At 40.0% G+C, this 12,525-nt stretch overlaps 2 protein-coding genes across 17 annotated transcripts in view; both read left to right on the forward strand.

Annotated features, from left to right (window-relative positions):
• prdm16 (PR domain containing 16) overlaps window positions 1-3,492 on the forward strand; it is a 200,973-nt gene extending 197,481 nt beyond the window's left edge. For 14 of the 15 annotated variants that reach the window (XM_029124107.2, XM_029124114.2, XM_029124109.2 and 11 more), the window contains one exon: window positions 14-3,492. In XM_029124107.2, the coding sequence (XP_028979940.2) occupies window positions 14-148 (135 nt within the window). In that variant the 3' untranslated portion in view covers window positions 149-3,492. The remainder of the gene's footprint in view (window positions 1-13) is intronic. The other variant, XM_029124118.2, reaches the window with a different exon arrangement.
• Window positions 3,493-3,819: 327 nt separating this feature from the next.
• Window positions 3,820-11,981, forward strand: tprg1l (tumor protein p63 regulated 1-like). 2 transcript variants are annotated; one of them, XM_034295706.1, is made up of 7 exons: window positions 3,820-4,267; window positions 7,332-7,423; window positions 8,394-8,444; window positions 8,697-8,822; window positions 9,291-9,444; window positions 9,753-9,818; window positions 10,008-10,089. In XM_034295706.1, exons 1-6 carry the CDS (start codon window positions 4,040-4,042, stop codon window positions 9,792-9,794), a joined length of 693 nt encoding a protein of 230 aa, XP_034151597.1. In that variant the 5' UTR covers window positions 3,820-4,039; the 3' UTR covers window positions 9,795-9,818; window positions 10,008-10,089. The 2 variants fall into 2 exon arrangements, with proteins under 2 accessions (XP_034151597.1, XP_010873986.1); XM_010875684.3 differs by lacking the exon at window positions 9,753-9,818 and having other exon boundaries at window positions 3,821-4,267; window positions 10,008-11,981.
• The last annotated feature ends 544 nt before the right edge of the window (window positions 11,982-12,525 follow it).

Below are 12,525 nucleotides of genomic sequence, written 5' to 3' on the forward strand. Positions count from 1 at the left end.
CTGTGTCCTCCAGGCTTATGCAATGATGCTGTCTCTGTCGGAGAACAACCCTTTGCACGCGTCCTCCCAGAACTCACTGGATGCCTGGCTGAGCATGGGAGGGGGCCCATCCGAGACAAGCAGCTTTCACCCCCTCAACCACATCTAGGAGAGAGAGAGAGTCCGGAGGAGGAGGCCAGTGCAGTATCACAGAGAAAAGAAGAACGGACCAGTGACAGAAAGAGAAAGAGGGAGAACTCTACATCACACACCCCCCACCACGCCCCCCTTTGCCTGAGAAGAGAGGCAGCTCGTGGCTCCTGCCCCTCAGTGTCTGTGTGTTTTTATCTGTGCGTTCACTTGCGTGCATTCAGTCATCCACACCCATGTTAGTTTGTGAGAGTGTATAAGGGGCCCTGAACAACAGACACTCGCAGGCGGAGATCGAGGTAGTAACACTCTGCCCCTGGAGCGGGTGAAAGACATCCCAGTGAAGGACGGTGAAGGACCAACCAAAACTCCAGTCAGTCTACAAAGCCCACCCACTTCGTCCCAGCCCCCTTGGTTACATATTTGAGTGCGTCAATGCATCCCTAGGAGAGCAGAAATTGACCATATTCAACACAATAGCAACAGATAGTAACAGTTGGTCTGGAACATTGCATGTCCACCCCTTCTCATCATATCTTATGCTAATCATTCTCTTTACTCCTTTCAGATCAGTAATACCACAATGCTAAATGTTACAGCAGGAAACGTCACTCTGGCTTTTGTTTATAAAGAAAGTGAAGGACAATGATGCTTCTAGCTCGATTTTGAATGGCAATGATATGGAGAATTACTCATCCCCAATATAGAATGCGCATTGCAAAGGGCAAAGTCTAGACTTCTCAAAAGTTTTCTGGTGAACAAGAGGTTAAATGTACCCTTGTTTGCTCATTTGTTAACTTCCATTTAGTTTTTTTGCTCTTCGCTGAGAAACAGTGTTGTCTCTTTTTAGGCACCTCCGTGCTCAAATGTTAATATAATTATTTAGTGAAGGACCAAAATTGTATGATATTGTTGTATGATGTATAAAATAACCTGGACGTTCATAGTAAGAGTGGTATGTGCCAAATGACCCATAGAGAAGGTTTTGTTCTCTGACAATCATTTCTTTTTCAAGGGGTTTTCGTTGCTGTCATAGTTGTTATAACCTTCTTATATATTTCATTTAAAGACTGTGTGAAATCTATTTATTTTTGGTTCATTTTTTGTCACAATTTGAGACAAGTGACAAATGAAACAGAATCATACTTTTTATCCCTCTTTTACACATTGCTGAAGGAATTGAGTTGAATCGAAGCGCAATGTTATTTTTTTTTTAAAGACCAGTGTGCCAAATTGGAAAGAAACCATGAGATCCGCTGTTTTTATTTATAGTTACATGGTAGTTCTAGATTTTTTAGATCATGTTTGCAATGTTGTGTCTAGCGTGATGATAGTTTTTTTTTCTCCATTTCAACCAATATGCTGATTGTTTTGTGGTCAAGATGGTGGAAGTCTTTTCCTTTGCTATTATGGTCTGGTGATTAGAATGCCTGGGCATTGTATCGTTATCCTGTTGTTGATCAGAGGTTTAAGCAAATCACTTTTACTTTAGAATAAATTATATTAGCATATTAACTCAATCAGTTTATCGGTGCACAGATTCTGCTTCATTGGTTTCATTTTGTAAGAGCATTCTTTTATTAATATGAACATGCAGATTCAGATGTACATCAGAATCCTGTGTTATATATAAAAATAGACATGGTTTGTCAGATAGGGTTCAACTTCATATTTCCAGTTGAAGTAACCTACGGGTTCTCTATCTTATGTTGACTTAAGTGTTTCCACAGTCAAAATGTTTTTAACCCTGAGAAAAAGTAAATGTATTATTAGAGACATAGCACTCAGCTTAATGGTTTTGCCCTTGTTCGAGCTATGTATCTAAGATGGGTGAATTGTCTGAAAGACGTTGTAAAACCCAGCACAATGCATTTATTGTACCAGGATATAGGCAAACGTTGCACACCATCAAACCAACAAACCAGGAATGAAATCAAACTGGCGAGGTCTGCTGGTTTGGAGAGAAAGATGACATATGTGTAACATTAACGTTCAAAGACTTCTATTCACTTTTAATTCATATTTGCAAACACTCTGATAATTCCATTGTCAGCCTAAGGTGATTTTCTCCGGTCATCTTCTCATTTATGGAAACTCATTCCAAACTGTAGACAATGGTAGAGTTGGCTCTTAATGATGTGCTGGGGGTTTCATTTCATGGCACTGTAAGTTGCAATGGTTGGGACTTTCATGCTGGACATGTGAATTAAGACTTTCAGGACTGGGCAGGGTAGGTTCAGACCAGCACTTTAACGCATGGGTCCAAAACATCAAACTGTACGGGCATTGGGTCTCTGTCACTAAAGAGTTAATAGGAGTAAACCTGACTGGCCTCACTTGGAGTGGATGATCAACTCTCACTTAAAACAATGATGACCTTGGAAAAAAAAAATCTACAACTGAAGCACTGTAATGTTTTTTTTTTGTCAGCAGGTGGCAGGGTGAATACTAGGTTGGCTCAATTATTTCCCATCCGACGACAACGGTGACAGAGTTCTCTGTCACACTACTAATGGGAATCCACAGTTAACACATTGTTTTGCAATACATTACTATTAAATGCAGAGACTGGGGTTACTAAATATTTAGGTATACTATATATGGAGTAATTCATGTCATGTACTACTGTAATAAGTGTGCGCTGTCAGTTGTAGAAGTATGAATCCACATTGAAGTCATTGCCAGCATTTGAAAGAATCTGGCAAATGGTCACACACTGATAACTTCAGAATAAGGTCGCTGTTCTTTCCCCACTGTTACAGTAAAAATTAAAAAAATAAATATAATATGGTTTCTTTTTAACTGTATAGTATTTTAAAAAGCAATGTTGCATATGTCTGAAAAATTCGATGAAAAAAAAAATGGGTTTAAATGGATGGTGCTCGTTTCATTGAATCTGAGTTGTATCACCTCTGTTATGTTTATTAAAAAGATATTGTGCATGACGTGTTTAGCAGTCATAATGATGTCCATTTGTGAAATGTGTATCTTAAATTAAAAAATGAAATAAAAAATAATGAATCCGTAGATGCACTTATTGTACATGTGGTTAGGTTAGTGTTTGACTTCAAGTCCTTACAGATGTATTGGGCAGGTGGTTCTTAAATGAATACAAAAAAGCTTGTGGGAGAGAGATGTAATGAAAAAAATGAAAGGATTGTAGAATAATATTGAACAATTCTGAAATAGCAGTTCTTTTGATGCTTGTGATTATTGAAGATGTACTTTAGAGAAATTTCATGGAAAAGATATGATTCTGATGTTAATTCTGTAGAATAGAAATGTATACCAAATGTAATCTTTCCAATGCTATGAAGAATTTATACATGAAATTGATATGCAATAAAACCTGTGTGCTTTTTATATGAAATGTCCCTTGTATTTGTCACCTACAGAGAGCCGAATTTCCTCTTTTATCTTCTCTGCATTGCCCTCGTAATGTTCGTATATTTGAAGGGTTTGGAAAGCAAAACATTTTGTTATTGATATATGTTTACCCCACCCATGTGACATGGTGGATTTGACTGTACCCCGTCAAATAGCCTACGCATTTTTACTTCATTTTGTAGTTAGCCAATAAGCTTAAACACATTTTACAACCTATTTTGATATAGTGTGTCGGTTCGCGCTAGGCTAGATGGGTCCAACCCCAATCCTCAGCTGTTCACCAAAACATGGGCGTGGTTCCCACTTTCTGTTGGAACTGACTATTGCACTTTAAGGGAAAGCTAGGAAACCTAACGGGGAAGTGAGGCAGTGGAAATTACTTCCTTGTAAACACCATCATAATATATTCTCGTATCATATTGTGTGCTATGACCAATTCAAAGCAATCTAGCATTTGAATCCTTATCCTCAAGTGGATAGGTGAAGCCTATTTTGCGCATTTTCTTCAATCGCAGTTTGCACTATGCTTCAGCTGAACGACACAGTTGAGCCAATGAGTCCGGGGGCTGCGGTCCTTCATCCGGCGGAGGCTGAAGATGGGGTCGAGGTAGCCTTCACACCACCGGGGGCCGGAGGAAACCGTGTGTACGGTTCTTCCGTTGCATGTTGCTCTCCCTTACAAACTTTGACGCCATTTCACGTCCACAACCCAACAATGCAAGCTAAAGTGAAGGATTATTTCGTATTTAGGGTAAGTCTGGCAAATAGCTAACCCTTGTTCTAGAGACCGTGTCGGATATTAGCTAGCTGCTAGTTACCACGACGCGTGGATCCTACTGACCGCGTCATTGCGTTTGAGTACAACAGAAGTGGCCTACATTGGGAACGCTGGCTTTGCAGCATTGCGTAGCAAAAACCGTTACAATGAGTTATTCTGTGTGGTGCATTGTGATGCATACAGGATATGTAGGCCTGTCCAGAAAATGCACGGATTTGTAGAGTAAATCCAATCTAATTGAATCCCCTTTTGACAGCACGGTCAAAAGTCCTTAGAGAATATACCACAATGTACCGTGTATATGGTAGTCAGCGGTGAACTATGGTAAAGTTGATCCCTGTAAACCCAATTTACCACTGTACACCAGGGTAGATTCTTTGTTATGGGACTATTATAATACATTGTATTTTATGGCGTCTGATGACTCCGCAAAATGTGTAATGAAACTTTATGGGCTTCCTGAATGGTAGAGCAGAGAAGTCAGTGCATCACTGTGACCAGGGTTCTGATCTTGGTCATGGCCTTCCCACTGACGATGGGGTGTCCAGCATTTGGCACCGTCTGGGGTTGGTGGATGTCTTACAGGGATTTCTTGCTTTGTCACGCAATAGCGAGTCCTTGTGGCAGATGGGGAAACTACAAGGTCAATCGTGGTGTTTAGCAATAACATTTGCTCTTCTCTGGGTGTGTTCATTCTCGTTAAACCTTGGGCATGTAGTGTGATAAGAATCAGAATGACTTGGCAAGATGTGCATTGGAAGACATGTTTGATATTTGACACTCCTGAACTACCTGGGATTTTGGGAAATTATGCAAGGCCTTCATTGCAAATTGGAGTTGGAAGAAAAACAAGGAAATTTACAATTTCCTCTTTGTTACTAGTCACTGGCTATTGGTCCTGAAAGGCTTTTATGCTAATAATTGCTCACTGAACTTAAACTGTGTGACATTTGAGGACTTCCTTCCATGTAAAGCCCCTTCAAAATGTCTATTATTTAGCCATTCTGTTGTGGAATTGTTTGTGTTCAGGACCATTGTCCTGTTGGCAGATTTCTTTTTGGTTCAGCTTCTTCTTGATAGTTGGCTTCACATCGTCTTCAATATTTCTGAGGTATAATGTGGAATTCATGGTTCCACACTCAATAATGGCAGGCTGACCAGGCGGGTGGCAGCAAAGCGATCCTAAACCGTAAAGCCCCAGCCAGCATGCTTTACAGTTGGTATGGGGTTCAAAGGAGCTGTTCTGTTTTTGACAAACAAGAGGTCTGGCTTTGCAGCCACATAATGCCACCTTTGACAGGTCTGTCCTGAGCACAATATTCCAGTAGTCTTGTTCTTCACACAAATGCTGTAAGGCACACTTCACAGAAATATGTACAGGACGGTGAAAAAGTATTTTCTGCCTGTCAGATCTTTTGTATTTTGTGCACTGAATGCTGTTATATTTTCAACCAAAACTATATTAGATAAAAGGGAACTTGATGAACAAAACAAGATGCTTGTGTCATTTATGTACGTAGAGTTATGCAACACCCAAAGTCTGTGTGGGGAAAAGTAACAAAATGCTTCCTGTAGTTATTGGTCAGTCTGTCACAGCGCTATGGAGGAATTTTGGTCCACTCCCCCATAGCGCTTTTTGGCCCACTACTTTAACTCGGCGACAGTTGTGAATTTTTAAGCACGTATCCCAGAAACCTGGGATACCAAAAGCTTTTGACCATTAGGCTATTCCGCCTGTCTTTTTGTTCTAGGTTTCTTTGTGACTTCCTGGATGATTTTACATCCTCTCTTGGAGTGATTAAAACACCTATGTGAATTCACTAATGAATTCACTAATTAAATAGGTGATTTTTACACCTTGCTTTTAGGGAGATTTTGGCAGGATGAACACTCCTGGGAAGAGTCACTAATGTCCCAATAACTTACTCCATTTTCACAATATGGCCCTGACTGTGGTTTAATGGAGACACAGAGCCTTAGGCTTTGTTACATTTTCAAGACTGATATGCACCAACAAACGTTTTTAGAGGTGTTCAAGAATTTCTTATGATTGTGGCATGATGTGGTTTGATTGCAGGGACCAAAGTTATATTTATATTCGAGGAAGGCTGGTCCAAATCAGGCCTGATTGTTTACCAAATACCTGGCCCTAATAGACCCTTTAATTGGGTTGAATTAAATAGGGTGGCCATAACAATTTCACATCTTAAGATTGTATGTTTTATTGACTTTGGTGTACATTCTTCACATAATAAATGTTTTGGAGAGCAGAAGCTTCCTTTTTCCTGAACTTTTATGCAGGCCAGCTTTGTGCATTGTTTTTATTGCACAAGCTTGGCCTGTACTAAACTTCCTTTAGCTGTTTATATGCACCGTCATGTTAATATTAGGCTATTAACTGTTTATGTTAATATTGGTATATGTGAGAGTGATACTATACTTTAGTGAGGTGGACACCTTCCTGAACCACCTGGTTTAGGCAGTGAAGTTTGTGCAATCTCTTTCTAAATGTTGTTTCATGCATTTCCATCTTGATTGTAGCAAGTAAATCTCTGTTTAAGATACTTCTTTAAGTATCTTTTTAGCTTTTCTCAATTTGTAGATTATGCTTTAGACAGTGGAAGGATTTACTTCAAATATATCCTGGAAGTGGTTCTGTAAACATTCCTAGTCATGGGCTTCCACCATCTTCTGAACTTTGCTCTGTTTATCTTTATGTATGTCTGGAGTGGCTGAGTTTAAGTCTGATGACTTTCTAATTAATTGGGCCTGTTTTGGTGAACCTGATTCTTATTGTATCCATTTGATGGGACAATAAAGGAAGGGGTGTACTAACTTTCTTCCCATGAATTTCCATTACTTAAAAGCGTAAATGATTGCAAAGTTTCATTTGCGAAATTAGGTTACCTTTATTTGTCAGTACTCTTTCAAAATGAAGATCACATTTCCATATCCACACCTCTCAGGGAGTGTGCTTACTAGCCTAACGAGTGGAATGAAATGAGAATAACCAAGCGTGGACTCTCCTTCATTTCAGCCAGGGACTATTGAACAAGCAGTGAATGACATCAGAACCTTGGCCCTGCCTTCAGAGGATGGAGAAGTGCTGAGTGTGTGGCTCCTTGCAGAGTAAGTAACTTGATCAGCAGTTCACAGCCTTGCACCCCGTCCGGCTGGTAGGGTTACATTAGATCCTCATTACAAATGACCAATATGCTTAATCGGTTTAAGGTCAGAATTGTGGTAAGCATATAGCAATTTAAACATCAGCTTTTTTCAATCTTTGAAATGAGTAGTACATGTAAACAACTATTGGTGTCCTACCAAGTATTTAATCCCCATGGGTGTCGAAACCAACCGGGCAAGCCGCACTTTTTAGCAAGATGAAGTGAGTTTAGAAGTTAACATATAGAAATAGTTTTCACATACCAACTATCATCAAAAATCCAATAAGCTTTCCAGAAATACGGTCGCGGTTTTATTTTAATATCAACTATTCAACTACCTACAGAGATTCCTTTATTTTACACATGTTAATTGTAACCAGTGTTATGTTAAGCTCTTTAAGTGGTTCACTAAACCTTTATCTTCAACACCCACAATAAATATATTGCGGCAGATATTATATTACATGCCACCCTCCGCAACAGAAAAAAAGAAAAAAAGAAGAGAGTACTGTACCTTTGCAATATGCAAATTAATCCATAATAAACATTTGATTGATCCTTTAGTGCATCCACCTGGTGTAATTCATCGCTATGACAGCAGGGGGCAGTAGAGATAATTAGACAGTATAGATTGCATTATACTCTACTTATTGTAAATAACTCCTGAGCATAGTTCAACTGTCATACCGACCTGTAAACTCTGTGAGCTTGTTTTACACCAGGGTCTGTAAGCAGCGTCAATGTAGGTGACAAGAAGCTGTAAATGTTTTGACCTCTTCTCAGAAATCTTGACTTAAAACGTCTTTGCGAACTGTTGGTTTATTTGTATATTAATGAAGCTTAACATAGTGATTCAGATTATCTTATTCATTTATCTTATAAGTCTCAATTAATACAAATGACAATACTTAATTGCTTTGGTGTTTTCTTAGAGTTGACCACTGGAACAATGAGAAGGAGAGACTGGTGCTGATCACTGACAGGTAAATCAAAGATTATAGTGCCATATAAATACTGTGTTTTGATGAATTATCCATTTTACCCTATTGGAAGGTTAGGTGGATCAATTCTCAGATAATTTGATGTGCTTTATAATGGGATTACTTTTACCACAAGACTGTAGGTCCTGTTGGTTGATGTGCTGTGTGATGATAAAGACGTGCAAGCTGTAAAATGCCAAAAATAAATTGTCCATGTTTTTTAATGATAGTACTGTTTGCCTTGGTTTTTACCAGGTCCCTGTTGGTGTGCAAGTATGACTTCATCAACCTGATGTGTCGGCAGGTCATTAGGATCTCCCTCAACGCTGTAGACACCATCTCAGTGGGAGACTTCCAGTTCCCCCCCAAATCCCTTAACAAGTAAGAGCCACAGCTATGGAACTGTCCAGAACCGCTCACTGAACCTGTCCAGAACCGCTCACTGAACCTGTCCAGAACCCGCACACTGAACCTGTCCAGAACCCGCACACTGAACCTGTCCAGAACCCGCACACTGAACCTGTCCAGAACCCGCACACTGAACCTGTCCAGAACCCGCACACTGAACCTGTCCAGAACCCGCACACTGAACCTGTCCAGAACCCGCACACTGAACCTGTCCAGAACCCGCACACTGAACCTGTCCAGAACCGCACACTGAACCTGTCCAGAACCGCTCACTGAACCTGTCCAGAAACCGCACACTGAACCTGTCCAGAACCCACACATTGAACCACACTGTTCCTGTCCAGGACCATACACTGTACCTTATCATGCACAGTACACAACCCAGTACATAGTGATTACTGGACTCCCATCACACTGTGCCCTGTGTTTGTCTCATTACAGGAGGGAGGGGTATGGGATTCGTGTTCAGTGGGACAAGCGGCCGCGGCCCTCCTTTGTGAACCGCTGGAATCCCTGGTCCACAGACATGCCTTATGTTACCTTTTGTGAGCACACCATGGCCCGTGCAGATGAGAAAGTGGCCTCTCTCTGTCAGGTACATTTCATGACCTCTCCACTCCATTTAGGATATTAACTGTTTAAATGCAATATCAACACTTTTATTCCATATGCACATTGATATTAGGATGTTGAAGGACAATTTAAAGATTTGGGGGTTTTATTGTTATAGAAGGATGAAGACACCCATATCTGTAGGTTTTGAGAACATTTCTTTGTCTTTTGAATTTTGTTGTGGAAATACAGGGCAAACAATAACACAAAAATGAACTACCTAAATGTCCTTTCACATATGTTCATGATAAATATGGGTGGGGTAAGTCTCAACTCCATTAAATATTTTAGAACGCTGGAGGTTTCTATGACAGCTTCAGACCTGCATCATGATAGAGCTCTGCCGCTTGTAAAAAGGTATTTGGGTGGTTTTTGAGCCTTTGTGTTTTTAGTTTTGCGCTGATTACTCAAATCCTATTGCTATTTTACTGGCTTCACCCCTGTGTAACATGACAAATACTGAACATTTCCTTCATCCTATCGGTTTATATACACTGTCATGTTTGTGTTAGTGGATTAAATACAGAACTGCTCTACTTTGGTCAGATGGATGCCTTCCGGAACCAGCTGGTTCAGGCAGTGAAGAAGGCCCACAAGGAGTTCCCCATCCCGGGCCGGGCCAACGGAGTTCTGATCTTAGAGAAGCCCCTCCTCATTGAGACCTACCTGGGCATTATGTCATTCATCAACAACGAGGCCAAGCTGGGTTATTCCATGACCAGGGGCAAGATCGGTTTCTAACGCTCCCCACTGAGGGACACAGTACTTCATTTCCATGGGAGCGCTTTTAAACTGTCTGCGTGTGTCTTGCTCTTGGCTGTGCCTGGTGGACAGTCGGATGGCTGAAGAGCTGTGATGTGCCATCATCTCCACAGGTTCTTTCCCTTCTGGCCACTGTGCTCTCATGTCGAGTTCTGTTTTCTGTTTAATGGGATTCTTTAATGCCTGATGAGACATGGATCCAGTGTTAGTGCATTACAGAAACGTCACTAGTTATGTGGGTGTAGTACACACAGTTTCTCCTGCCGTTATGTAAACCGTGTCTGTGGAAGCTAGCTTTAGTGCGACGCCTTGAAAAGGCATGGAGGCTTACCGCTAGGTCTATGAGTGGCTTCAACAGAGCTTGATCCAAAGAGAAACAAATGCACTACGTTTGCCTGATCAAGCAGTCTGCCTGTTATTTTCCTCTTGAGATGCTGTGTGAATTTACAGATCTTTGCGTCAGACATATTGTCTCCAACATTATAATGGGACTATAGTGGTGAACCAAACAATGCGTCGGACAGTGTGGCGTTCCCCCATTTACCAAGGCATCTGACTGCCCGACCCAGCCAGGTTTTCTGAATACCACACAGTCTGCAGGTGGTGGCTAGTGCCTGGAGAGCTTTCGGGTCGGGGTTGTCTGGACTAGGTCCATGTTGTCTTACACTATCTACTTCATAATTGCTTTTGTCAGTTTTCCCAGTTTCCCAAACTAGGGCATAACCTGATTTGACAATGGGGTCATAAGAATCTATGGAAAACAAATTACAATTCAAAGTATTGAGTAACATGAGTGGTTGTTTTCATTTGGTAAAATGGTTTCACTTTTTCATTTCAGCCAGACAATATGAACCCATTCTTAAAACGTGAATCAGGAACAGGAACGTCTGTTTCCCCTCAGAACCCCTTAGGACAGAATATCAAGACCAGGCAGTAAATCAGACTGGGGGGGATCGTACCATTGACTGACCTTGCTTAATCGTTTTCCAAACTTCTTAATACTTTGCTGATGCATTTCAAACCACACTACTTTGACTAATTTGTAAAAATGTTATGATTTTACAGCCTGTAATGGCTTCAATTATCTAAGGTTCACATTTACCAAAGAACATTTTTGAGTTGAAATGTCTTAAGCATAATGTGAAAGTGGTGTGAAACGGCACTCATAAGTAATGGGTAAATGCAGGCAGTCCAAGAGAATTCCCTTGTTAACCCACAATGGCAAAATCTTTCATCTGTTCCCCTGAAAATAACCTGGTTGCTGTTAGGGGTTTTACACCCATGCTTGTTACACTATGCCACTGTGCATTTTATGCTACAAGTGACAAAATTAGATCATGCTTCAATTGCTCCAATGAAGTATGTTTGTCTAAATGCATTTTTCTGGTATCTATATAACAAGCATGTTGCATGTCTGGTTTGCATGCAGTCTTTGTTCAATTTGTAAATTTGTGAAACTAGTCTGTTTTATTCAATGTGATCTGATATTCCAGAATAGCATTTAATGAATTAATTAAAAAATGTGATGTTTTGTGTCACTCAATGAAAAAAAGTAATGTATTACTTTATGGTTAATGCTTAATATTTGTAGCACAGTCACCATAATGTAAGACGAATGCCCACAGTGTTTTTTTATGAATTACAAAACTAAATGGGTAAATCTGATCTGACCAGTTTACTGTTGACTTTAACTATTGGTTCATTCTGACCTTGAATACTGTACATTGCTTATTAAATAAACACTTACCGTGGCTGGTTTCCTAGAATGTATGTTATTGTACACCAGTGGGCTCTAACCATAACAGCTACTTAATTTAAAAAGAAAGAAAAATGACTTATTTATTTTTATAAATTGTCTTAACTGGAAGTACTTTGTTCATAAGAGAAAATCCTCTGTGTTTTCTGTAAATAACAAGTAAAAACTGTTTCTCAGCTGTTATCAAGGCAATACAATATGCTTAACTTTTTCCCCAAAAAAATTCGAAATTGTAATTTTCATGGCTTCAAATATATTTTGGCTCTTGAAATTACAATTATGAGAGGAAAAATAAAATGGGACTTTCTAAGGCAGAGATTTATGAACTCAGTCGGAAATTAGCTTTACGTTTCATTGCTGCAATAATGTGAATCATCCATAATACAGATGGAATCCAACCCTAAAAGCGAATCAAAGGAAAATGTGTCACAATTGAAAATCTCAATCTAAGACTATGCTTAATCTGTCTGGGAACCCTTCAATTAAAATGGTCAACCGTTTATTTTCCCAAGCCCAGTCTAACATCCAAATCATTTCTGAGACCTT

The sequence above is a fragment of the Esox lucius genome, chromosome 12 (genome assembly GCF_011004845.1).
Source record: "Esox lucius isolate fEsoLuc1 chromosome 12, fEsoLuc1.pri, whole genome shotgun sequence".
Lineage (NCBI taxonomy): Eukaryota > Metazoa > Chordata > Actinopteri > Esociformes > Esocidae > Esox > Esox lucius.

What these genes read in the sequence shown, in the direction of transcription:
- tprg1l (XM_010875684.3), top strand. Translation starts at nt 4,040, where the DNA reads ATGCTTCAGCTGAACGACACAGTTGAGCCAATGAGTCCGGGGGCTGCG. An exon ending in AGGATTATTTCGTATTTAGG is followed by an intron (nt 4,268 to 7,331) that starts GTAAGTCTGGCA and finishes CCTTCATTTCAG; the next exon opens with CCAGGGACTATTGAACAAGC. An exon ending in AAGTGGCCTCTCTCTGTCAG is followed by an intron (nt 9,445 to 10,007) that starts GTACATTTCATG and finishes TACTTTGGTCAG; the next exon opens with ATGGATGCCTTCCGGAACCA.